The 27,257-nt window shown below is 34.8% G+C and overlaps 4 protein-coding genes and 1 long non-coding RNA gene across 5 annotated transcripts in view; 4 read left to right on the top strand and 1 right to left on the bottom strand.

Annotated features, from left to right (window-relative positions):
• Window positions 1-6,605, top strand: part of LOC126761831 (zinc finger protein 1) — a 61,877-nt gene extending 55,272 nt beyond the window's left edge. The window contains exons 4-5 of the mRNA XM_050478245.1: window positions 580-3,214; window positions 3,314-6,605. Of these exons, the coding sequence (XP_050334202.1) occupies window positions 580-3,214; window positions 3,314-3,507 (2,829 nt within the window). The 3' untranslated portion in view covers window positions 3,508-6,605. The remainder of the gene's footprint in view (window positions 1-579; window positions 3,215-3,313) is intronic.
• Window positions 6,606-9,525: 2,920 nt separating this feature from the next.
• LOC126762053 (uncharacterized) lies at window positions 9,526-12,830 on the top strand. The gene is made up of 2 exons (XR_007667415.1): window positions 9,526-9,619; window positions 12,392-12,830. It is a non-coding gene; the product is annotated as an uncharacterized LOC126762053 (long non-coding RNA).
• On the top strand, window positions 9,614-10,989 carry LOC126761993 (pre-mRNA-processing factor 17-like). The gene is made up of 3 exons (XM_050478455.1): window positions 9,614-10,060; window positions 10,125-10,602; window positions 10,666-10,989. Exons 1-3 carry the CDS (start codon window positions 9,649-9,651, stop codon window positions 10,712-10,714), a joined length of 939 nt encoding a protein of 312 aa, XP_050334412.1. The 5' UTR covers window positions 9,614-9,648; the 3' UTR covers window positions 10,715-10,989.
• LOC126761961 (pre-mRNA-processing factor 17-like) lies at window positions 10,955-12,398 on the bottom strand. The gene is made up of 3 exons (XM_050478404.1): window positions 12,021-12,398; window positions 11,478-11,962; window positions 10,955-11,418 (listed from the first exon to the last, which is right to left on the bottom strand). The coding sequence occupies exons 1-3, from the start codon at window positions 12,304-12,306 to the stop codon at window positions 11,011-11,013; spliced, it is 1,179 nt and encodes a 392-aa protein (XP_050334361.1). The 5' UTR covers window positions 12,307-12,398; the 3' UTR covers window positions 10,955-11,010.
• A 10,788-nt stretch (window positions 12,831-23,618) lies between the features above and the next one.
• On the top strand, window positions 23,619-25,817 carry LOC126761913 (pre-mRNA-processing factor 17-like). Its single transcript, XM_050478350.1, has 3 exons — window positions 23,619-24,555; window positions 24,639-25,117; window positions 25,178-25,817. The coding sequence occupies exons 1-3, from the start codon at window positions 23,838-23,840 to the stop codon at window positions 25,709-25,711; spliced, it is 1,731 nt and encodes a 576-aa protein (XP_050334307.1). The 5' UTR covers window positions 23,619-23,837; the 3' UTR covers window positions 25,712-25,817.
• Window positions 25,818-27,257: the final 1,440 nt, after the last annotated feature.

Genomic DNA, 27,257 nt, shown 5'->3' with positions numbered 1-27,257 from the left:
CCGACATTTCTTATCAGCAAGCTCATGCAGCATCATTGCTCGGGTTGTTGAAGTGTTTTCGTGATCTCATCACTTTTTTGTTTCAGTATTGAAAAAATGAAATCAGAATACACGTGTAAAGACTTTTGTAGGTACAAATCAGATAGGCAAGCGTTAGTCGGTGGCTGCCCTGACCGTAAATGCGTAGTTAGTTACCTAAATTCCAAGTGCGAATTTAGTCGAAAGCTTTGCTTTGCGGCGCTATCAGTTTTTGTCGAAAACATAGTTCAAAACTCAGGCGGATTAATTACTTCCGTGAATAATATATTTGGCGGTGATGTTGAAGAAATCCACAGCTAAATTCAATCATCAGGGTGGGGGGAAAGAGTACAAAGTATTAGCATGATGCTGCTGTTCTTCGAATGTCGCGCTAATCGAACTCAAATTTTAAACATTATGGTTTGAAAATGTTACAAAAATATTGAGCAACTATATTCAAATCTTGTCAATATTTTTTGCAACTTCAGAGATTTTAACTTTATAAGCTTTGCGCTCACACTTACTAATCTCGCTATCTTCTCTTCTTGTTTCTCATTACAGAGCTGCAAGATATGCCACAAAGCCTTCGCCAATGTGTATCGCCTACAGCGTCACATGATCAGTCACGACGAGTCCGCACTGCTGCGCAAATTCAAGTGTAATCAGTGCGATAAAGCCTTCAAATTCAAGCATCACCTCAAGGAGCATGTGCGCATCCATTCGGGTGAGAAGCCGTTCGGTTGCGACAATTGCGGCAAGAGATTCTCACATTCCGGTTCCTACTCCTCACACATGACCTCAAAGAAATGCATCAGTATGGGCATGAAATTGAACCCGAATCGGGCTATGCTGAAAGCGCTGGAAAAGAATGCTCCGGCACAAAACGTTAAGCGCTTCAATGCGAATAATGGCAATGCTCTAAATACAAGTGGACCGACAGAGTCAAGCTTAAATGTGGACGCAGCGCTGCCGGCTGGTTTGCCACCACATATGAACTACTACGCCATGGATGCAAGCGACGCGCTCGTGAATGGCACGGCGCCGCCGTTATATCAGCATTTACTGCATAAATATGACGATTACAACATGAATGCTATGAATGCAGCGCTTTTAGCCACATTCCCGAATCCGTTCTACAGCTTGGGCCTTAATCCGCGCTTATCCCCTTACAACATACAACGTCTGTTGGAACTGACGGCAGTGGGACAGCAGCAGCAGCATGAACAACAACAGCATGAGATACAACAGCGCGAGGAAGAGAGTCTCAGTGAACGGGAACAACAGCAGCCTCAAGTAGAAGAACACACAGCGCGCCATGATGAGTCGATTGATGAGGCAAACGAGGAGGAGACACCGGATGAGCCCAAATTAGTGATGGATCTAGGCGAGAGTGATGCTAAAGAGGGAGAAGATGATGATGAGGAGGAAGTTGTGTCGGAAAAAGTCCCATCGGAGGCGGAAGACCATTCCAATCTTGTTGATGAAGAGCAGGTTAACAATGAAGAAATTGAAACGCAACATGGTGAGCCAATTGGATCACCCATTTTGGAGGAAAACCGCCAAAATACTCCGAGTTTAGAGAATAAAGAAGCTGCAGAAAGCACCGAGAAAGACATTTTACCGCAAATCAAAGTGGAAGATCATCGTCCCATTACACCAGTAGATGACGATCGAGCTGAACAAGTGGGGAGTGCGAATACTATGCCTGTTATCAAACAGGAATTAGACAGCACGGCCGAAATCGAGGAATCTCGCCCTATGGAAACCTCTACCCCCACCAGCAAAGTACAATTTGAGTCACAAATTGACTCCAGTGCATGCAACGCTTCTGAGCTGCGCTGTAGTCGTTGCGACACACAATTCAATCACCAAACTGAGCTGGTACAACACGAAAAGGTACTCTGCGGCTACATCAAACAGGAGATTCAACATAGCTACCAAGAGCAACACACTCAGCAACAGCATCAAGAGCATGAAGAGGAACCGCAGCAGGCGCCAACTCTAGTGCGGCCGCAGCATAGTATGGATGACTGTGCCGAACAGTCTGGTATTTCAACGACTTCCCTATTGCATTCTAGCGATGTAGAAGACTACCAAGACGAGCGTGATTCCAACTCGCGCAACGATTGCAACAGCGAAAGCAGCGAGCGCAAGGTACGCGTGCGCACGGCCATTACCGAGGAACAACAACAGCAGCTAAAACAGCACTACGCCATCAATGCGCGTCCCAGTCGCGAAGAGTTTCGTATGATTGCCGCACGTTTGCAGTTGGACGCACGCGTAGTGCAAGTATGGTTTCAGAACAATCGTTCGCGCGAGCGTAAAATGCAAAACTATCAGCAGGCGAATGGAAAACTACCGTTTGCTTTGCCCGCAACCGAAGCGAGCGTCCCTTCTACCGCTGCGTTAGAGCGTACTGCACTGCCAGCAGGTTTACGCACGGGCGAAGAACAACCGTTAGATCTGTCGTTGAAACGCGATTGGCCAATAGCGGTGAAACGCAATGGCATGCAGCAACAACATTCGCCTTTATACGGCATTGCGCCAATGCAAAGCGTTGGCAGCGGTGATCTCAATGAAGCTATTAACTTGAGTCGTAAAATGTCGGCCTCGATGTCACCGCCCTCATCGCTATCGCCATCGTCCGCTGCATCCGTACCTCAGTCGCTTAAACAGCAGGCGGCTGTATACTTTGGCGCGCCATCTGGGAGTCATCATTTCCAACGACAAACACCATCTCCGAATGAAGCGCCGCTAACGCAACAACAACCAATTGCACCGCGTCACGGTAGCAACAGCAATAATAACAGTTTCTCAGCATCACTGGGCGGCCATCTGCCACCGTATATACTGCCCGCCGGTGCGCCGCGGAGTCTAATGCCAATGGACGCGATTTTCCGCATGACACCCGGCGACTATGCTTGCAATCCGCTCATCAACAGTATTAAATTCCCCGATTATCGCGGTACCAGCCTCAGCCCAGGCGGTTCAGAAAAGCGCTCTTGGCGCGACGATGACTCGCGTATCTCGCATGATGACGACTACATTGGTAATGGTTTGCTCGCCAAACCGAAGCGTCCCAAAGCGGAAACACACGGGCATGCAGGAGATCCGGATTTGCCATTTGTGTGCGATCAATGTGACAAAGCGTTCGCAAAGCAGAGCTCGCTGGCGAGACACAAGTACGAGCATTCCGGTGAGCAAAAGCGTCATAAAGTGCGCCCCTCCTCTTTTGTACACAGTACGAAGTTTAGGCAATTTTACTGACCGCAACATTTTTTCATCTCTTCAACAGGTCAACGCCCCTACCAGTGTGTAGACTGTCCGAAAGCCTTCAAGCACAAACATCATCTCACAGAACACAAACGCTTGCATAGTGGCGAAAAGCCATTCCAGTGCAGCAAGTGCTTCAAACGCTTCTCACATTCCGGATCCTATAGTCAGCACATGAATCACCGTTATTCGTACTGCAAACCGTACAGGGAATAGGTAAACGACAATTCAGCGCAATCAACATCCGCCTCCGCAAGATCATCGACAACAAGAACAACATCGAATAACAATAAATCAGCGCATAGACGCAATTCAGCGGCCGCTTCCCGCAATCTGCTGAATATCGCAGAGTTTCGCAAAAAATTTGGCAATCATGCTAATGGCGCGCTCTATCACCACCACTTACAACAACAACAAACGGCAGCAGCAATGGCGACTGCGGCGTTCCAGCAACGCCAACAACAGCAGCAGCACAATCAGCGGCAGCAGCAACATAATGAGCTACAACAACGTTTGCAAGCGCAACGATTGCTACCGCCGCCACCACCACCGCCTCCACATATGGTTTGGCCACCGTTGAACGGTTCTGGTATGGCTGGTATGTTGCCGCCGCCTCTCAATCAGCAATTGCAGCAACAACAGCATCGTGCACAAGCTTCTCCTTTGCCACCACCACCGCTTTTGCACGGCACACACGATATGCCGCATCTTAGCGTGAGCGAGCCGCAACTATACCATCAACAGCCAAACCAAATTGTGGACCAAGCGCTGCTGACACCACCACGTTTCGCCGGACCACCCATGCAAACGATGCCGCCCACAAGTACACATCAACAACGCCAGCAATACTTCGATTTCTTCAATAATAAAATGGGTCTGCTGAATTGATGGTCAATATAGCTGAATAAAATTGTAAGCCAGTAGCTGAATCGTTAGAAATCGCTGCTTATGCTGTTACTGTATGGCTGAATAATAAATGCACGTATTCAGCGCTCGATTTAAATAGGCCAACAGCTGCAGCAAATGAACTTATTAACCGCACGTTTGCTAAATGTGTACACCAGTCAAATTGAAATTTATAAGACGTAAAAGGAATTCCGCACTTAAGCTCGTACTTAAGCCATAACTAGTTTAATACTCGTATTTAGCTGAATAAGCTCAAAAGCACATTCGAAAACCAAATGCTCATTACAATGTCGTTAGTGTAGTGGTAAATAACATGTAAGCAAGTTTTTTTTTTATCACATCCATGATTTTAACTAAGAATTCAAAGTGGAAAAATAATGTTGAGTAAGAATTCAACTTTTGTGCAGGCACAGAAGCTCGTAGCAAAAGTATAATGTTGATATTTAGTTGAAAGTGCGTTTTTTATAAACCGCAACTTGTTAGTTTTGAAAATTATTTGTTTTTAAGAAGCAGCCGGTAATGATTTGAAGTTTGTAAATTCTCAAATTTAAACAAACTTGTTAAATCTTTTTTTTTTTGTTTTCATAAAATGAGTAACCTTTCGTTTTAAAGAATTTATTATTATTACTTTTTCGCATAGGTTTGTAATTTTCGAATATTTTCGTGCATCCACAAGCAATTTCGCTGGCCAGTACCAAACCAATACTCTCTTGAAGTTGATGTTTAGTTTTTAATTATGTTTAGTTGTAAGTTTCTAAATATAATTTAGTTGAAGGAAACAAGTATTTCTTATTTTAGTATCGAATATTTTTAATTTTTTATTTAATTGTTATTATTATTATTTTTTATGAAAACATTTGCGCATAATTTTTGAATTTTATTACGTTAAACGTTACTACAACTTTTTTTTAGCTATAAAGTGTCAGCCGGTGGGCTGGGCACTAAAGTAATCATTAAATACATCTAAAGAAAAGTAAGCATCACTTTATTTTTCGATTTCTTTACAAATTTTTCTAAAAACAAACGTGAAGTTCACAAACATATATTATTTTTAATTTGTTTTTGTATTTCAATATGTTATTTTAAAAGAAAAACATTTATTGACTAAAGTAAAAACTTTAACTTTTTAAATTCGTAAAATACAAAAAAAAACCCATAATTTCACGCCTTCTATTTGAGTATTTAACCAAACAATAGTTTTCTTAAAGAATCTGCAAAGCAGAGAAATAGTATTCAAACACTGTATTTTTTAAAATCACACAAACTGTATTACTCCAATATGCAATAGTATATGTTCAAGCAATATAACAATATTTATTCACCACATACACACAAACAAACAGTCTTCAAAATGACATGCCATTTACAGTTAAATTTTTGTTTTTCTTTGTAAGACAAGAACACGCTTTACTGCTAAAAATATTTATTTTTCTTGTTATTTGCTTATCAAGAATTCACATAAACCTCAAGCCACATGCATGCCCTCTTATACCCCCCTTCTCTCCTGAATCTTTATTTCAATTGAGGTTTGGGAGCATTCAAACGCAACAAGAAAAACCACTACGACGAGCATTCCACAAGCGAATCTGGCGTGTAAAGTGTAGAACACTCGTTAAGCACATGCCACGCCCACTAGGGTAATTTAAAACAAAACAAAGATGCATGCGAAACTTAATTAAACTTTGTAAGCCAGAAAAAAATAATAATTAAAAAAAATTCGCTAAAAATAAGTGAAAAATATAAAGAAAATGTTAATATTTAAGAGAAAAATTAATTTGGCCTTATTAAGAAACTTATTTGGAACTTTAAATGTGCTAAAATTAGTAAATAATATTAAAATTACTTTTAGCTTGTAAATTGCGGAATTGTGTTGTTGTAGGCGCGTTTGAAGTAAATCTAAATAACGAACTTGAGGTTAAAGCGAAAATATAATAGCTATAAAAGCAAAATGTTTGGAAACTAACAAAGCAAAAACAACAAAAAGATCTTGTATTAATAGCATAGCAAAATTTTTTCACAAACTTTTAAGCTCAAGTTATTACACCCAAATCTTTGATATTTAATACATACAAATTAAGCAAAATATGTTTGCGAAAAAAAAATTAACTACTTAACCTACTTGTAAAAAATTCATGGACAATAAGAAACTTACGGAAATTTTGATGAGTTTCGAAAGAAAAAAAATTTCCAAAGCTTCCTCGCTGCATAAATATTTTACCTGCATTTGTTTTTGTAAATTCATACACCTATTCGCGACTCACTGCGTTTGCCAAAAATATGATTACCACTTCCCCGATGGAAATAAACTCATTCAAAGACAGGAAATGCAATTACAACGAAACTCAGCAGTTTAACAACGCAAATGAAGCCACCATCCAAATGTAAGTCATCAATAAAATTACAGTTGTTGTAAAAATAAACAGCAGGTTAAGAAAAAAAGTAATAAAAAAGTGTACACAAAAGAAAGGTGCGCACAATTGAAGAAGCACAAATGCATAAAGAAGGTTTCCTAAACAACGAACACATTTCGTTTCTTCCTCAAGCACCCCTGAGAACCAGCGATGTAATGCAAATTTTTAAATTAAAAAACAAAAATTAATTAATGTTAAAGGCGAATAATTTGTATGCAAGAAAAGTAATTTAACGCATCACTATAATGTAATTATAAAATTAATTTAATAAAATTTTCGGTTTCAAGGTTTTGGAAATTTTTTCGCTATGAAATTATGCCCTGTATATCCTAACCGAGCAATCAAGCTAGAAATCCAAAGACATGTACTGTTAGCACAATAAGCGTGGCAATGTCGCCGCCGCAACCCCCACCACAAGGTTGTAGTTGTGTATGTACACTTAAGTTAAAATAAGTTTAAGGTTAGTTTTAACAATCCCTCGTATTTCTTATTTGTAAGTCCTCCTCTCCGTACTTGTCTGTATATAGATTTATGTTAATTATATTTGCGGTTTTTTTTACCATTAACAGTGAATTCTTAGCGGCCATAAACTCCGAAAAATTGAGTGAAATCAAGTTGAACGTAATTATTAGAACATACATACATACATAATTACTTTAATTCATAAACTACGTATAGAGCATATAAATAAAAAAGTTTAATTACACAAAAGTTGAATGTTAAATAAAGAGTAAAGTTGAAATTAAAATGAAAAAAAACACCTAATTTTTAAGCACAAATTTTTCGGCCTGTAAGCGCCTGAATAATTTGTTTTAATGCCTTATAAATCGTTAGTTATAGCAACAAGTTGTATTTAATTAAAAAAATAAATAAAAATAACAACAAATACATTGTAAATCTCCAAATCAGCGCCAATCCAAATAAATTAATAAATACTATTCTTGGAAGTTATATAGAAGCAACAGTGCCATAAGGTTAAAAAGAGTAAAAGCAGAGCCATAACCACTGCTTTAAGCCCACAAATTGTCTGTATGTGTTTATCTGTTTAATGTTATTTTTGAGTTGTTTTACCAAATAGTTTTAAGTGACTTTTTAAAATAATTTTTTACTGCTTGTTTTAGCTGTACATTATGTGTATGTATTATTATTTTAAAATTAGTTGTATTATTATTTTTAATTACTCCTAAGTAATAGCCTTGATTACAATATTTCTACACACATACATTTGTGCATGTACTTGCGTTTGTATGAGAGCAAAACGCTTGCAACACAAGCATTCAAGGCGAAGCGAAACTTAAGCTTGATTATAGCTATTTTTACCAAATACATTGAACATTAAGCGTTATATATACTTAAATAAATGACTAATTGAAAATATATGTAATTATGGAAGTGAAGCAAGCAAATAAATAAATGAATATATATTATATACAATGCATTCTTGGCGTAAACGTATTTTAATCAAAATAGTGTAAAAAACGATGAAAACGAAGCAAACGCGTTGACGAACATTCATGCATACTTCGGTGTGCACACCAAAACAAAATACACACATACACAATTTTTGTCTTAATGAATTTACAAAACTATTATTATTATAACAATTATACAATTTACAACATTAAAATAATACGAATGAATGAAAAAATATAAATAAAACATAAAATATATTGAAAATTAAATTTTACTGCATTTTATTTGCGCGTGATTTGATACCTTTACTAAGGAAACCAGAAAGCACCTACAGGGAATCAAAGTTATGGAAAATGATATAATGCTAAAACAAGGAATAGTCGGGTAAAATTGACAAAAATCAGTATTAAAGGTGAGAGAAATTATACGACATGTAAAAAACAAGTACAAACTCAAAAATTATAAAAAATAATTTACGCTTGTCGGTTACTACTCTTACAAATCGTAAGAAACTAATATTTTGAGAAGGATCTCGATCCAAAACACACGACCAAAGTAGCTAATCGACCATCAAAAAAGATCGACGCAATGTCCAGGTCAACGCAATCACTGGTTTAGCTAGTGGTCAAGGTGGCATGGACTTGATAGATGTTAAAAATGACACCTAGCGTCGTAAAACTTTACAAGTGCAGGGGCTTTCATCAAATTGTGCATGTAATTGCAACATTTTGACTTATTAGCATTAAACAGTTTTCAAATGCTTTATGTTTTATTAATTCAAAAAGCTTTCATTTTATCTGTGGTTCATATGAAAAAGTTATTTAATAACTCCTAAGATATTATTTAAATATTTATATTTAGTATATATTAAAAGATTGCACATAACGAAATATTATTTAAAAAGTTCATAGCGTAAAACAATTGTTTTTGTTTGTTTCTTTCCCGACTCCCTAGAGCTAGTAAACTGAAGAAGACTCACCTAAAAAATATCAGTTTATTGGCGATACAATCGGCAGTTTCTTATAAGGAATCATGCAGAGGAAACTTAATAATAATAATTCACTGTTCACAATACCTAAGTTCACTTTAATTGTGCAAGTAATGGCAACAATAGAAAACAACCTTTGATCACTAAAAAAATGATTACTTGAGAAATATAAAAATATTGTATCCTTTTCCGCGCAATTATTTGACAGACTTGCGGAAATCTTTTATGAAAGCGAAACAGAACAAGATGATTTTTGAATTTAAAATTAAAAATTTTGTTGAACGGTCTGAAAGAAATAGCTGATTTATGACGTAAATGTACTAATTTCGTTTGAAAACGGCTTGATTCATTATTTTTAAGAATATTTAAGAAATGTTATTACAAAAAAGTTTGCAACAAATTACTGAAGCTTAAAAAATAATTTCAAGTTAATTTGCAACACTGTGTTCCATTCCCACCTCTGTCACAAATTTTTGCAACACTGCAGAAAAGTAAGTCGTGTTATATATACATACATATACACCGGTTTTAAACAGTAGTTTTAAACAGTTAACTGTGAAAGAAGTGACATATTATCCAAAATTTGAGGAACTATACACACCTTTTAAAGGTCCGGAAAATCCAATCTTAACATAACAAATGCGAGCGCCGCGCAACACTCTTTCAGGATATGTGGAAAAGGCGCACATTAATGCGTTTGAATATGAAAATAAGCGACGCACATTCCACACTTATGGCTATGCATTGGATCCCTCAGTCGAAGTTGCAGACGGTCAAGGATTTGTCGATGATTTACAATCGGCATATGATGATGATGGAAAAACTGTATTTGAATCACCGAAACCAAAAAAGAAACGTAAGCAAGATAAAAACGACAATCCAGAGGACATTGAAGGTTTCGTTGGTCCTTGGGGTAAATATCAAGATGAACAATCCATAGCACGTCCAAATGGCCAAGAAAAGGCAGAACTGGAAGAGATTCTTGCCAAAAGACATAGGCGTAATCGCATTGTTGAACATAAGCCATTAGAGGAAAAATCTGTTCTTCACAGTAAGATACTAAAATATTGTTTCTTTGTGTTTAAAGTTTTAATACCTAATTAATTTATTTACAGTCAAAGACGCCTACGATTATCAAGGACGTTCTTACTTACATGCTCCATATGACTTGGGTATTAACTGGCGTTCAACATCCGCTCCAAACAAATGTTTCTTACCAAAATCACATATTCACACTTGGACTGGGCACACAAAGGATATTTCGTCAATTCGGTGGTTCCCTCAAACAGCTCATTTACTGCTTTCGGGCTTAATGGATTGTCGCGTGAAACTGTGGGAAGGGTTCGGCGAGCGACGTTGCGTTCGTACATTCTCTGGACATAGGCAGGCGATCAAGGACATAGCTTGGAACAATAAAGGCACCAAATTTCTTTCCGCTTACTATGATCGTTATATAAAAATGTGGGATGCCGAAACTGGTGAGGTTATATCACGTTTCACAGCCCGCAAGATGCCCTTTTGCGTCAAGTTCCATCCGACAGCAACAAGCAACATCTCTTTGTTGCTGGCACACCTGATAAGAAAATTATTTGCGTAAGTATTTTTTTTCACTTCTAAAAATATATATATGTACTAATATTTAATTTTGATCCACAGTGGGACACACGCAGCGGAGATATGGTTCAAGAATATCATCGCCACTTAGGTGCAGTCAACACAATTACATTTGTCGACGAAAATCGACGTTTTGTTACTACCTCGGATGACAAATCGGTGCGTATTTAGGAATGGGATATACCAGTCGATATGAAGTACATAGCCGATCCCACCATGCATTCCATGCCGGCAGTGACGCTTGCACCAAATGGCAAATGGTTGGCGTGTCAGTCTTTAGATAATAAAATGGTTATATTCTCCGCGTTAAATCGCTTTAAAATGAATCGTAAAAAGACATATTGCGCTTATACACACACCCTCATGCGTTTGCGATTTCTTGTACATTTATATATATGTACATATATAGCATTTACCGTCTCCATCTCCGCTAACTAAATAACTCATGTCGGGCGAAAAATCTAGCTGACAGGCGTAACCCGAAACCATATGTCCACTGAAGGTCTTACGATTCATTTTAAAACGGTTTAACGCAGAGAATATCACGATTTTATTATCTAAAGACTGACACGCCAGCCATTTGCAATTCGGTGAAAGCGTCACTGCCGGCATGGAATGCATGGTGGGATCGGCTATGTACTTCATATCGACTGGTATATCCCATTCCCAAATACGCATCGATTTGTCGTCAGAGGTAGTAACAAAACGTCGATTTTCATCGACAAATGTAATTGTGTTTACTGCACCCAAGTGGCGATCATATTCCTGAACAATATCTCCGCTGCGTGTGTCCCACTGTGGATTAAAATTAAATATTAGTACATAAATATTTTTAAAAGTGAAAAAATACTTACGCAAATAATTTTCTTACCAGATGTGCCAGCAACAAAGAGATGTCGCTTCTTGTTGTCCGTATGGAACTTGTCGCAGAAGGGCATCTTGCGGGCTGTGAAACGTGATATAACCTCACCAGTTTCGGCATCCCACATTTTTATATAACGATCATAGGAAACGGAGAGAAATTTGGTGCCTTTATTGTTCCAAGCTATGTCCTTGATCGCCTGCCTATGTCCAGAGAATGTACGAATGCAACGTCGCTCGCCGAACACTTCCCACAGTTTCACGCGGCAATCCATTGAGCCCGAAAGCAGTAAGTGAGCTGTTTGAGGGAACCACCGAATTGACGAAATACCCTTTTTGTGCCCAGTCCAAGTGTGAATGTGTGATTTTGGTAAGAAACATTTGTTTGAAGCGGACGTTGAACGCAAACTGACTTGGTTATTAAAGTCATGTGGAGCATGTAAGTAAGAACGATCTTGATAATCGTAGGCGTCCTTGACTGTAAATAAATTAATTAGGTATTAAAACAATATTAAAACAATTTTTTAGTAACTTACTGTGAAGAACAGATTTTTCCTCCAATGGCTTATCTTCAACAATGCGATTGCGCCTATGTCTTTTGGCAGGAATCTCCTCCAGTTCTGCCTTTTCTTGACCATTTGGACGTGCTATGGATTGTTCATCTTGATATTTACCCCAAGGACCAGCGAAACCTTCAATGTCGACTGAGGGATGCAATGCATAGCCATAAGTGTGGAATGTGCGTCGCTGATTTTCAAATTCAAACGCATTAATGTGCGCCTTTTTCACATATCCTGAAAGAGTGTTGCGCGGCGCTCGCATTTGTTGTTTTAAGTTTGGATTTTCCGGACCTTTAACAGGTGCGTACAGTTCTTCAAATTTTGGATATATGTCACTTCTTTCACAGTAGGATCAATTGTGCGCGATACATCAACGGCGTTCATCGGCACAACTTCAGGAGCTGCGCAAACGGCGAGGGATTTAGCAATCGACTGTCCGGGGTCGTATATTACGTATAGAGAACCTATATTTATAGAGAAGGTCCAACAACGGACAAGCGTGTGAACTGTCAAAAGCTAACAAAATGCGATGATCGTGTTTCACCACAGCTAGCTCAGAAGTAGAAATATTAACAGTGGCGCGTGAACAGAGCTGAGCATTTAATGAAAATTTTGCTCAGAAATATACATTGTTGGCCTTTTGCTTATATTTGTATACGTTTACATGCCATCATATTAATTGATATAATTATCATTTTGCAAATTTTTATGAATACATATATGCAAAACTGATAACATTTTAATTAACTTATGCTATTTTCAAAATATATATTTGTAGTTAGATTAGATTAGATTTATTTATGAGGAATGCACCGCGACCTTTGGTCTATTGTACCCTCTCCTAAATCACATGGTCTCACTTAGCCCCAGCGCATCGATGAAATCCAATATTCTACTGGGTGCTAGTGAGTCGATGCAATCCCTGTCCGGAAACATGGATCCGAGGACCTTAATCCTGCGTCTGCAGACTGCTGTGCAGTCGATCAGCAGGTGTTCCGGTGTTTCAGGCTCCATGTCGCAGAACCGGCAGTTAGTGCAAGAAGATAGGCCCATGTTATTAAATGCCTATTTAACTTGCAGTGGCCAGTATAAAATGCGACCAAGAGCCTAAGCTTATTCTTGGGGAGGTTGATTACAACTTTGAATCTGCTCATGTTGTACCCTCCCATTAGCAACCTGGCATGCCGCATGCCATGAGTTCGTTGCCAATACTGCTTTCTGCCCACTCCCTCTTCTTTGCGAAGTAGCTCCTTTATGGTATGGGGACCCACCCCTGTAAAGGGTTCAGGACCTACCATTTTGGTGGAGGCTGCGGAGCGAGCGAGCTCATCTGCCAGTTCGTTACCGGCTATTCCTTTGTGACCTGGCACCCATTTTAAGGGTTTTTTTGGGGAAGGGACCCCCCCTTTTTTAAAATTTTTTTTCCCAACCCCCCCCTTTTAAACCTTTTCCCCCGGGGTTTTTTGTTTTTAATTGGGGGTTTTTTTTAAGTTTTTTTTTCCCCCCTTCCCCGGGGGGGTTTTTTAAATTTTTTTTTTTTGGGGGGGTTTTCCCCCAAAAAAAATTTTAACCCCCCTTTTAAAACCCCCTTTTCCCCCGGGGCCCCCCTTTTAAAAAAAAAATTTTTGGGAAAAACCCCCCCGGGTTTCCCCCGGGGGAAAAAGGGGGCCCCCTTATTTTTTTTTTAAAGGACCTTTTTTTTTAAAAAATTTTTTTTTTTTGGGGGGAAATTTGGTTTTTCCCCCCCCCTTTGGGGAAAATTTTTTTTTTTCCCTTTTTTTTGGGGAAAAAGGGCCCCCCCCCCCCCCCCCGGGGGGCCCCCCTTGGGGTTTTGGGGGGGGACCCCCCCCCCGGGCCCCAAAATTTTTTCCCCCCCCCCGGGGGGGCCCCAACCCCCATTTTTTTTTTCCCCCCGGGAAAACCCCCCTTTTTGGGCCCCCCCCCAAATTTTTTTCCCCCCCCCTTTTTTTTTGGGGGCCCCCCCGGGTTTTTCCGGGGGTTCCCAAAAAAAGGGGGCCCCCTTTTTTTTAAAAAAATCTCCCCTTTTTCCCCCCCCAAAAAAGGTGGGCCCGCCCCAAAAAATTTTTTTGGGGGTTTTTAAAAAAAAGGGGGAAACCCCCCCCCCCCCCCAAAAAATTTGGGTTTTTAAAACCCCCTTTTTTTTTAAAGGGGCCCCCCCCTTTCCCCCCCCCGGGGGTTTTCCCCCCAAACCCAAAACCCCAAAGAAACCCAAAAAAAATTTTTTTTTTCCCCCCGGGGGGGGCCCCCTTTTTTAAAGGCCCGGGGAAAAAGGGGGGGCCCCCGGGAAAAAAAAACCCCCCCCCCCCCTTTTTGGGGGGGGGGAAAAAATTTTTTGGGGGGCCCCGGGGGGCCCCCCCCCCCCGGGGTTTTTCCCCTTTCCCCTTTCCCCGGTTTTGGGGGAACCCCCCCAAAAATTTGGGGGGCCCCCCCCCTTTTTTTGGGGGGGTTTTCCCTTTTTTTTTTCCCCCCCCCCTTTTTTCCCCCCCCCCCTTTTTCCGGGGGGGCCTTTTCCCTTTTATTTTTTTTTGGGGGTTTTTTTTTTTTAAAAATTTTCCCCCCTTTTTTTTCTTTTTTTAAAAAAATTTTTTTTCCCCTTTAAGGGGGTTTTTGGGGCCCCCCTTTTAAAACCCCCGGGGGTTTTCCCCCCCCCCCCCCCAAAAGGGGGCCGGGGGGCCCCTTCCCCCCTTTTTTTTTTTTTTTGGGGGAAAATTTTTTTTTTTTTTTTAAAAATTTTGGCCCAAAAATTTAATTTAAATTTTTTAAAATTTTTAAAATTTTAAAAAAACCCCAAAAAAATTTTTTCCCCCAAAATTAATTTTTTTTTTTTTTTAAAAAAAATTTTTAAAACCCCCTTTTTTTTTTTTTTTCCCCCCCCCTTTTTTTAAAAATTCCCCCCTTTTTTTTGGGGGGCCAAAAGCCAAATAAAAAAAGGGTTTTTTTTTAAAAAATTTTTTAAAACCAAAAAAAAAAAGATTTTTTTTAAAAAAAAAAAAATTTCAAAAAAAAAAATTTTTTTAAAAAAAAAAAAAAAATTTAAAAAAAAAAAATTTTTTAAAGGGGGTTTTTTTTGGGGAACCCCTTTTAATTTTCCCCCCCGGGGGCCCTTTCCTTTTCCCCCCCCGGGGGGCCCCCTTTTTTTTGGGAAAAAAATTTTTTTTTTTCCCCCCTTTGGGGGGGTTTCCCTTTTTTGGGCCCCTTTTTTTGGAAAAAAAAAAAAAATTTTTTTTTTGGGGGGGGCCCCCCTTTAAAAAATTTTTGGGGGGGGCCCCCCCCCCAAAAAATTTTAAAAAAAAACCCCCCCCCCCAAAAAAAAACCCCCCAAAAAAAAGGGGGGAACCAACCCCCCCCTTTTTTTCCCCCCCCCAAAAACCTTTTTTTTAAAAAAAAAACCCCCGGGGGGGAAAAAATTTTTTAAAAATTTTTGGGGGAAAATTCCAAAAATTTCCCCTTTTTGAAAAATTTTTAAAAAGGGGGTTTAAAAATTTTCCCTTTTGGGAAAAACCCCTTTAAAAAACCCGGGGTTTTTTTTTTAAAAAATTTTTTTTTTCCCCCCCGGGGGGGGTTTAAAGGGGGAAAAACCCCCTTTTTTTAAAAAAAAAAAGGGGTTTAAAAAACCCCCAAAAACCCCAAAATTTTTTCCCAAAAAAAATTTTTTTGGCGAACCCCCAAAAAAGGGGAATTCTTTTTTGGTTTCAAAAAAAAACCCCCCAAATTTTCCCCCCTTTTTTTTTTTTCCCCCCTTTTGGTTAAAATTTTTTTGGGTTTTTAAAAAGGTTTTCAAAAAACCCTTTAGGGGGGGTTTTTTTGGGGGGGGGGGGGTTTTTTGGGGGGGGGGTTTCCCCAAAAAACCCCTTTCCTTTAAAAAAGGGCCCCCCCAAAACCCGGGGTTTTTCCCCCCCCGGGGTTTTTTTTTTTTTTTGGGGGGGGCCCCCTTCTGTTTTTTTGGGGGAAAAACCCCCCGGGGTTTGGGCCCTTTTTTAAAAAAAAGGGGGGTTTTTAAAATTTTAAAAAAATTTTGGGAAATTTTAAAAAACCCTTTTTCCCCCTTTTTTTTTTTTGGGCCGGGGGGTTTTTGTTTTTTTTTTTGGGGGTTTTTTTTTTTTTTTTTCCCCTTTAAAAGGGGGGGTTTTAAAAAAAAAAAATTTTTTTAAAAAATTTTTTTTTTCCCCCCAAAAAAAATTTTTGGGGTTTAACACCCCCCCCCCCAAAAAAAAAACCCCCCCAAAAAAGGGGGGTTTAATTTTTTGGGTTTTTTTTTAAAAACCTTAAATTTTTTTTTTTTTAAAAAATTAAAATTTTTTTTTTTTTTTTAAAAAAAAAAAAAAAATTTAAAAAAAAATTTTTTTGCAAAAAATTTTTTTTTTTTTTTCCCCGGGAAATTTTTTAAAAAAAAATTTAAAAAAAAAAAACCCTAAAAATTTTTTTTTAAAAAAATTTTTTCCCCCCAAAAAGGGTTTTTTTTTTCCTTTTTTTTTAAAATTTTAAAAAAATTTTTAATTTTTAAAAAGGGAAAAAAAAAAGGCCAAAAATTTTTTTTTTTTAAAAAACCCCCCCAAAAAAAAAAAGGGAAAACCCAAAAAATTTTTAAAAAAAAAAAAAAATTTTTTTTTTTTTTTTATTTTTTTTTTTTTTTTTTTGTTTTTTTTTTTTTTTTTTTTTTTTAAAATTTTTTTTCCCTTTTTTTGGGGGTTTTTTTTTTAAAAATTTTTTTAAAAAAAGGGGGTTTTTTTTTTTTTTTGGGGGTTTAAGTTTAAACCTTTTTTTTAAAAAATTTTGGTTTTTTTTGGGGGTTTGAAAAAATTTTTTTTGGGAAAAAAAAAAAAAAATTTTTTTTAAAAATTCACCCCCCAAAAAAAAAAAAAATTTTTTTTTTTTTTTAAAAAAAAAAAAAAAATTTTTTAAAAAAAAGGCCCCCTTCCCCCCCCCTTTTTTAAATTTTTGGGAAAAATTTAGGAAAAAATTTTTCCCCAATCCCAAAAAAAAATTTAAAAAAAAGGGGGGAAAAAAAAGGGGGAAAAAAATTTAAATTTTAAAATTACAAAAAAAAGGGTTTTTTTTTTAATTTTTTTAAAAATTTTTTAAAAAAATTTTTTTAAAAAAAAAAATTTTAAATTGGGGAAAAAAAAAATTTTTTTTTTTTAAAAAAAAAATTTTTTAAAAAAAAAGGAAAAAATTTTTTAAAAAATTTTAAAAAAATTTTTTTTGGGAAAAAAAAAAAATTTTTTTTTTTTCCCCAAAAAAAATTTTTTCCCTTTGGAAAAAAAAAAAAATTTTTTTTGGGGTTTTTAAAAAATTTTTTTTCCCCCCAAAAAAAAAAAAACCAAAATTTTTCCCAAAATTTTTTTTTTTTAAACCCCCTTTTTTTAAAAAAAATTTCCCAAAAAAAATTTTTTTTTTTTTGGGGGGGGAAAAAAGGGGAAAAGGAAAAATTTAAAAAATTTTTAAAAAAAAAAATTTAACCCAATTTTAAATTTAAAAAAAACCCCCCAAAAAATTTTTTTTTATTCCCCCCAAAGGGGGGGGGAAATTTTTTTTAAAAAAAAAAAAAAGGAAAAAAAAAAAAAAAAAAAAAAAAAAAAAGGGACTAAAAAAAAAAAAAAAATTTTTTAGGGAAAAAAAAAAAAAAAAAAAATTTTTTTAAAAAAAATTTTAATTTTTCCCTTAAAAAATTAAAAAAAAATTAAACCTTTTTTTTTTTTTTAAAATTTTTTTTAAACCCCCCTTTTTAAAAAATTTTTTTCCCCCCTTTTTAAATTTTTTTTTAAAAATTTTTTTTTAAATTTTTTAAAAAACCCTTTTTAAATTTTAAAACCCAAAAAATTTTTTTTTTTTTTTTTTTTCCCAAAAAAAATTTTTTTTCCCCAAAAAATTTTTTTCCCCCTAAAAATTTTTTTTCCCAAAAAATTTTTTGAAAAAAAATTTTTTTAAAAAAAAAACAACTTTTTAAAAAAAAAAAAAAAAAAAATTTTTAAAAAATTTTTTAAAAAATTTTTTAAAAAAAATTTTTTTATAAAGGGGAAAAAAAAAAGGTTTTTTTTAAAAAAAAGGGCCTTTTTTGGGCCCCCCAAAAAAGGGGGGGGGGGAAAAAAAAAAACCCCCTTTTGAAATTTTTCCCCAAAAAAAAGGGAAAACCCCTTTTTTTTTGGGAAAAATTTTTTTTATTCCCTTTTTTTCCCCCCCTTTTCCCCTTTTTTTTTTTTTTTTTGGGGGGGGTTTTTTTTTGGGGGTTTTTTTTTTTTTTTTAAAAAATAAAATAATTCCCAAAAAAAAAAAAAATTTTTTAAAAAAATTTTTTTGGTTTTTTTTTTTTTGAAATTTTTTTTAAAAAAAATTTTTTTTTTTTTAAAAATTTTTTTTTGGGTTTTTTTTTCCCCCCTTTTTTTTCCAAAGGGTTTTGGGGGAAAAAGGGGGTTTTAAATAAATTTTTTTTAAAAAAAATTTTTTTGGGGGGTTTTTTTTTCCCCCTTCCAAAATTTTTAAAAAAAAATTTCCTTTTTTAAAAAATTTAAAAAAAATTTTTCCCCAAAAAAGGAAAAAAAGGGGGGGGAAAAACCCAAAAAACCAAAAATTTTTTTTAAAAAAAATTTTTTTTAAAAACCCAAAAAAAAAAAATTTTTAAAAAAATTTTAAAAAAAATTTTTTTAAATTTTTTTTTTAAAATTTTTTTTTTAAAAAAAAAAATTTTTTTTTTAAAATTTTAAAATTTTTTAAAAAGTTTTTAAAAAAAATTTTTTGGGGTTTTTTTAATTTTTTTAAAGGGTTTTTTTTTTTTTTTAAATTTTTAATTAAAAAAAAAAAATTTTTTTTAAAAAAAAAAAAAAAAAAAAAAAATTTTTAAATTTTTTTTAAATTAAAAAAAAATTTTTTTTAAATTTTTTTTTTTTTTTTTTTTTAATTTTTTTTTTAAAAATTTTTAAAAATTTTTTTTGAGAAAAAAAAAATTTTTTTGGGGGCCCTTTTTAAAATTTTAAAAAATTTTTTCCCCAAAAAAAGGGGGAAAGGGGTTTTGGGGGGAAAAAAAATTTTTTTTTTTTTTTTTTAAAAAAAAAAAAATTTTTTGAGATGATTACCGCCAATGATCAAAAGACTGCTCGAAATTATGATATTTAATAAAAGTTTTGGCTTTCAAAAAAAAAAAAAAAATTTTTTTTTGGGAAAAAAAAAAATTTTTTAAAAATTAAAATATATTTATATTTTAAAAAAATTTTTTAAAAAAAAAAAAAAAATTAAAAATAAATTTTAAAAAAAAAAAAAAATTAAAAATAAAAAAAAAAAAAAAAAAAAAAAAAAAAATTACAAAAAAAAAAATTTTTTTATTTTTTTTTAAAAAAAAAAAAATTTTTTTAAAAAAAAAAAAAAAAAAAAAAAAAAAAAAAAAAATTTTTTTTTTTTTTTTTTTTTCTTTCCATTAAATATGTTTTAAATTTTTTTAAAATTTTTTTTTTTAATTTTAATAAAAAAAAAATTTTTTTAAAAATTTTTTTATTTCCTTCCCAAAATTTAAAAAAAAATTTTGGGTTTTTTAATTTTTTTTTTTCCCCCTTAAAAATTAAAAAATTTCCCCCCCATTTTTAATTTTGGGGGGGCCTTTTTTAAAAAATTTTCAAAGGGGGGAAAAAAACCGGGGGTTTTTTTAAAAAAATTTCCCCAAAAAAAACCCCCTTTAAATTTTTTTTTAAAAAATTTTTTTAAAAGGGGAAAAAAAATTTTTAAAGGGGTTTTTAAAAAATTTTTAAAAATTTTTTTTTTTTTTTTGGCCCCCCTTTTTTTAAAACCCCCCCCGGGGGGAAAAAAAAAGGGTTTTTTAAAAAAAATTTTTTTAAAAAAGGCCAAAAAAAAACCCCCCCCCTTTTCCCAAAAAAAAATTTGGGAAAAATTTTTTTTTCATTGGGGAAATTTTTTTTAAAAAAATTTTTTTAAAAGTTTAAAACCCCCCGGGGGGAAAAAAAAAATTTAAAAAAATTTTTTTTTTAAAACCCCGGGGAAAAAAAAAAAAAAATTTTTTTCTAAATTTTTTCAAAAAAAAATTTTTTTTTTAATTTTTTTTTAAAATTTTTTAAAAATTTTTTTTTTTAAAAATTCCCTTTTTTTTTGAATTTTTTAATTTTTTTTTAAGGGGAAAAAAAAAAATTTTTTTTTTTCCCCTTTTAAAAAAGTATTTTTTTTTCCCAAAAAAAATTCCCTTTTTTTGGGGAAAATTTGTTTTTCCCCCTTTTTTTTTTTTTTTTTAAAAAAAAAATTTTTTTTAAAAAAAATTTTTTTTTTTTCCCTTTTTTTAAAATTTTTTAAAAAAAATTTTTTTTTTTGGGGGGAAAAAATTTTAAAAATTTTTTTTAAATTTTTTAAAATTTTTTGGGGCAAAAAGGGGTTTTTTAAAATTTTTAAAAAAAAAAAAAAGGGGGGTTTTTTTAAAATTTTTTGGGAAAAAAAAAAAAGGGGGGTTTTTTTTTTTTAAAAACGGGAAAAAAAAAAAAATTTTTTAAAATAAGAATTCATAATTTTGGACTACTATATAATAATTGTGGCATAAATTTTGTATACCAATTAAAATAATAAATTTAAAATCAGCAATGATATATTCCCCATCGAACCACCCGGTATAACCAAACAGTATGATTGTGATCGAGCTGAATGTAAGCAGCATTCTCGAACATTCTTTGCTGCTCACACAAGGCGCTCGATCGAGAAAAATCATTACGAAACAAGCAACAGTGTTGGAACTGAATGTTCGCTTTGAGCACGCCCGCTTTCGATCATTCACTTTTGTTGAAGCAAAGTTTTCCGTCACAAAAAATCTGAGTCTATGATCGGGTATGATTGAAAAAATTGTGATCGTTGCAGCTCTCTGGTGTGTATGGCATTCCCCCACAAATAATGCATACAAAACATACATACTTATATGCGTTCACCAGTAGATATGTCACCCGCAAAAATTACGAATATTGTTCTACAAAAACAACAATTGTTTCAAATAGCCTCAGCAGCGTCACAAGTCAAAATGCCAGCCAAACAGTCGATGCCCAAATTTGTAGAAAAACACCTAACCACAATATTTTCATTCACGAACGCAAGCGTACTTTCAACAGGCAAACTTGCTTCATTCAAAAAAACAAACCCCATTACATCTCCCCGAGCATGCCTTTGCCAACAAGCGTCTTTTCGCGACGATGGCAAAAGCTCAAAATCATAAATTTAACAATTTCTGACATTTGTATGGAAAGGAAAAAGTGACAACCCCGCAAATATAAGTATTCAAATATATTAGAATAAAATTGACAACATAGTCAAAGAAAATATTCAATCTTCCTCTGATTTATATGTACAGTGAATCCTGGTTGAGTAGTACTCCGCTTAAATGAAAATCATTCCTCTTAACTGTCTATATCTAGCTGCTTAAAAGAACTTATTGTTTTAAGTACACTCGATTAAGTATCCGCACTCGCTTATGTGCCATATTATATTTTTATTTTTAACAAACCACAAAAATCTGTATCTTTGATTATGGCACATTAAAGCTTCGCCATTGGATGCCCGCGTCAACGGAAATTTCGCATGAAGCATTGAATGTACATATTTACATACATTTGTTGCATGTAGACAAATTTACAAATAGTATGGTTCTTTTGTATTTGTTTACATGCAAACATAATTATATATGGGTAATGTGCGACCGCTTGGTCTTCTAACATGATATCGAGTTAAGCTTATTGAATTATATATTTGCAAAGATTTAATGGAATTTATCATAAAATAGCTTAATTTTAAAATATATACTATGTACATACTTATGTATGTGATTTCATAACAAATATATGTACAGTGGCGGACAAAAGTCTACATACACCGCTTGTATTTGTTGTGTAGAAAGTACAATCACTTTTTTGAAAAATGGAGGTACACAGTTTTATTTTAAATCCTTTTATAATGACATATACCAAAAAAAAAATCCATTACCTAACTTAATATAAAAAGGTTATGGTGGAAAAACCCAAAAACGTCCTTGACAAAAGTCTACATACAAGACCGGTTTCTTAGCAGGTAGATCGATATTCTGTGTTGCTATAAGGATAAAGTACCGTTTTTTTCCATATTTTTTCCTTTATTATGTAGTCTGATTTGCTGGTATTTAATTTAGTTGTGGTTTAATCACTTAAGCATCAACAATGGCTCCTCGAAAAGAAATTTCTATTGACGTAAGAAACCTTGTTGTACAGCACAGAAATGAGAACAAATCTTATGGCGAAATTTCAAAAATTTTAAATTTAAGTCGTCCAACAGTACAGACCATAGTTAAAAACTATGAAAAAAATGGCTACTGCTCTAAAATTAGCCGAAAACATAGCAAGCTCATCAAATAAGTCTGTCCATCCAAGAACAATTCGAAGAGCTCTGAACAATAACGGCTTCAGTAGAGCACCTCGTAAAGGATCTTATTTCTGAAAAAAATCGTAAACTTCGCTTAGAGTTCGCCAAAGCACATTTGGACAAGAGAATGGATTTTTGGCGAAAAGTTTTGTTTACAGACGAATCGAAGTTTAATATATTCGGCAGCGATGGAAGGGCAAAAGTTTGGAGAAAAAAAAAACTGCACTAAATCCGAAAAATATAGTACCAACAGTAAAGCATGGTGGCGGCAACGTAATGGTTTGGGGAGCTGTTGCGGCATCTGGAGTTGGAAAGCTTGCTTTTATTGAGGGTAATATGGATCGGTTTAAATACAAGGCATTATTGGAAGCTAATCTGAAGCCTTCAGTGGATAGTTTGGAGCTTGGTGCAGGCTGGATCTTTCAACAGGATAACGATCCAAAGCACACGGCCCATATTGTCAAGGATTGGTTGCTTTATCACGCTCCAAAGCAACTACACACACCACCTCAAAGTCCAGATTTGAATGTTATTGAACATGTCTGGGAAATTTTAGAAAGAAAAATTAAAAAAATCAGATTTCCAGCTCTGCAGTACTCAAAGAACGCAGAATTGACAAATTTAGTAGCTTCGATGCCACGACAGCTTCAGGCTGTTATTGATGCAAACGGTGGACCAACTAATTACTAAAAAATCAGGTTACCTAATGTTAACCACAGAGTTTTCGCTCTAAGATAAGTTATGTATGTACTGTATGTAGACTTTTGTCAATCCTGAATTAACGTTTTTTTGTCATAGCTTTACTAGTTCATGTTAAAAAATGGATTTTTTTGTTTGTCATGATAAGGAAATATATTTGAAATAAACTGTATCATTAAATTTTCCAATAAACTTTTTTTAAATTTTATTTTTTATTTTTATAAATTATATGCAGCATCGTTTGCGCATAGTAAAAAAGGGAATCTCTAAGTGTACATTCCTTAACATTGGAATTACCATTATTTTTCTCATTTAAAACTGAAAATGCTCAATTCTGCTTTTTTCGTGTCCCCTGATGTTAAGTGGTGAAACACGCTCATCCTAATCAGTAAATATCCCAAAATTGAAATATCGCTAAATTCTCGACATCGTAAACTATAAATATACGTTCTCTGCCTTCTCTATACGTTCTCTGATATACGTTCTCTGCTGAAGCTTAAAAAATAAATTCAAGTTACTTTGCAACACTGTGTTCCCCGCTTCATATCGTAAATTTTTACAACACTGTAGAAATGTCAGTCGCGTTTACTATATATACCATGGTTGTAAACAGCTAACATTCATTTGTGCTCTTATTATTTTTAGGTCGCATTTGATTACAAAGCATTAATATTATTTTTAAAGTGAAAATATATTAAAACGAGCAACATGTTGGGCATCCACAATTATGACAGTTCATCGGAAAGTGATTCTGAAGCAAACGAAGTCACCAAAAAAGTGACAACTAAAGCACAGACTACTGATGCAGTCGCACATTTGAAGCCCGTCGACCCCACACTGTCCATTGCTAAATCCTTCGCCGTTTGCGCAGCTCCTGAAGTTGTGCCGATGAACGCCGTTGATGTATCGCGCACAATTGATCCTACTGTGAAAGAAGTGACATATAATCCAAAATTTGAGGAACTATACGCACCTGTGAAAGGGCCGGAAAATCCAAACTTAACACAACAAATGCAAGCGCCGCGCAACACTCTCTCTGGATATGTGGAAAAGGCGCACATTAATGCATTTGAATTTGAAAATCAGCGACGCACATTCCACACTTATGGTTATGCATTGGATCCCTCAGTCGACGAAGTTGCAGACGGTCAAGGATTTGTCGGTGATTTACAATCGGCATATGATGATGATGGAAAAACTGTGTTTGAATCACCGAAACTGAAAAGGAAACGTAAACAAGATAAAAACGACAATCCAGAAGACATTGAAGGTTTCGTTGGTCCTTGGGGTAAATATCAAGATGAACAATCCATAGCACGTCCAAATGACCAAGAAAAAGCAGAACTGGAAGAGATTCTTGCCAAAAGACATAGGCGCAATCGCATTGTTGAAGATAAGCCATTGGAGGAAAAATCTGTTCTTCACAGTAAGTTACTAAAATATTGTTTTAATATTCTTCTTAATTGGCGTAGAAACCGTTGTTTTAATACCTAATTAATTTATTTACAGTCAAGGACGCCTACGATTATCAGGGTCGTTCTTACTTACATGCTCCACATGACTTGGGTATTAACTTGCGTTCAACGTCCGCTCCAAACAAATGTTTCTTACCAAAATCACACATTCACACTTGGACTGGGCACACAAAGGGTATTTCGTCAATTCGGTGGTTCCCTCAAACAGCTCACTTACTGCTTTCGGGCTCAATGGATTGCCGCGTGAAACTGTGGGAAGTGTTCGGCGAGCGACGTTGTATTCGTACATTCTCTGGGCATAGGCAGGCGATCAAGGACATAGCTTGGAACAATAAAGGCACCAAATTTCTCTCCGCTTCCTATGATCGTTATATAAAAATGTGGGATGCCGAAACTGGTGAGGTTATATCACGTTTCACAGCCCGCAAGATGCCCTTCTGCGTCAAGTTCCATCCGGACAACAGCAAGCAACATCTCTTTGTTGCTGGCACATCTGATAAGAAAATAATTTGCGTAAGTATTTTTTTCACTTCTAAAAATATTTATGTACTAATATTTAATTTTAATCCACAGTGGGACACACGCAGCGGAGATATTGTTCAGGAATATGATCGCCACTTGGGTGCAGTAAACACAATTACATTTGTCGATGAAAATCGACGTTTTGTTACTACCTCTGACGACAAATCGATGCGTATTTGGGAATGGGATATACCAGTCGATATGAAGTACATAGCCGATCCCACCATGCATTCCATGCCGGCAGTGACGCTTGCACCAAATGGCAAATGGCTGGCGTGTCAGTCTTTAGATAATAAAATCGTGATATTCTCCGCGTTAAACCGTTTTAAAATGAATCGTAAGAAGACCTTCAGTGGACATATGGTTTCGGGTTACGCCTGTCAGCTAGATTTTTCGCCCGACATGAGTTATTTAGTTAGCGGAGATGGAGACGGTAAATGCTATATATGGGACTGGAAGACAACGAAAATGTACAAGAAATGGCAGGCGCATGAGGGTGTGTGTATAAGCGCAATGTGGCATCCGCATGAAGCAAGCAAAGTGGTAACAGCCGGTTGGGATGGCCTAATCAAGTACTGGGATTAAATGAAGAACTTTGCATAGCAAAATATGTTAAGTAGTGCACACCTCACACAGTTGTAATAGTTTTATATTGAATAATAGAAATAAAAATGTAAGAGAAATAATCATATCTAAAAGAATTTTTATTGAAAATCAAGTATTGTAGAAAATTTAATTGATAAAAAATACCTGAAAATGCTTATATAGATTTGTAATAGTATATTCTTTTAAACAGAAACTAAAAGCAGAGAACGTATGTATATTTATAGAGAAGGTTTACGATGTCGAGAATTTAGGGATATTTCAATTTTGGATATTTACTGTTTTGGATGAGCGTGTTTCACCACTTAACATCAGGGGACACGAAAATAACAGAATTGAGCATTTTCAGTGTTAAATGAGAAAAATAATGGTAATTCCAATGTTAAGGAATGTACACTTAGAGATTCCCTTTTTTACTATGCGCAAACGATGCTGCATATAATTTATAGATCGGTATACATATGTATATTTGTTATGAAATCACATAAGTATGTACATAGTATGTACATATGTATGTATATTTTAAAATTGAGCTATGATGAATTCCATAAAATCTTTGTATAATTCAATAAAATTTGTATTACTACCTAAATATGCATTTTATATAGGTTTGGTACGACATACATATGTACATACAGTATTGGAAAAAAATAGGGGCACAGCAATGGTTATCAAGTTTTTAACTTTACGTTAACTTTAGACGAAATAATATATATTTTCCAAAAGGTAATGAAAGAATAAGGAAATTCAATAATTATTGAGTGGTTTTTATTTGATAACTTTGATTTAAAAATGGAAATTAATACATTTTGTAATTCAGCCTGGAAAAAATAATAGAGACGAACTTTAAACAAATAATAATAATAATTCAATTAAAATATGATATCTTTCGTTGGTCTCATTTAATATTTAGTTGAAGCTCCTTTGTTTTTAATGACTTCCTGACATCTTCGCGGCAGGGAATTGACCAATTGAGCACAAGTTTTGACCGGTAGTGAGTACCAAGCTTCCTGTATTTTTTCCCACAGCTCTTGCTTATTCTTCCATTTTTGTCCACCGATCGACTTTTTTAGCACTCCCCATAGATGTTCTATGGGGTTCAGGACCGGAGACTGTGAGGGCCAGTCCAAAAGAGCAACTTGATTCCTTTCAAGCCAAGATTTTATAATTCTGGATGCATGTTATGGGTCGTTGTCGTGCATAAACTCCCATCTAAGTGGCATGTAATCCTCTGCATAGGGCAACATTACACTATTGAGTATATTTAGGTAGTCTGGAGCGCACATCTTCTCCCGTATCCAAAAGACTGGTCCTACTCCACTCGCCGAAAAGCAGCCCCATACCATTATAGAACCTCCGCCATGTTTAATGGTCTTTCGGGTATATAAAGGGTTAAATTCAGCGTTCGGTGGGCGTCGAACGAACATTCTACCATCGGATCCGAATAAATTTACTTTGGTCTCGTCCGACCAAAGGACATTTTTCCAGTTTTCCCGCAACAAGTGCCTCTGTGCGAACTGCAATCGTT

Source organism: Bactrocera neohumeralis, chromosome 2 (genome assembly GCF_024586455.1).
Source record: "Bactrocera neohumeralis isolate Rockhampton chromosome 2, APGP_CSIRO_Bneo_wtdbg2-racon-allhic-juicebox.fasta_v2, whole genome shotgun sequence".
Lineage (NCBI taxonomy): Eukaryota > Metazoa > Arthropoda > Insecta > Diptera > Tephritidae > Bactrocera > Bactrocera neohumeralis.
This window is presented reverse-complemented; position numbering and strand designations above follow the sequence as displayed.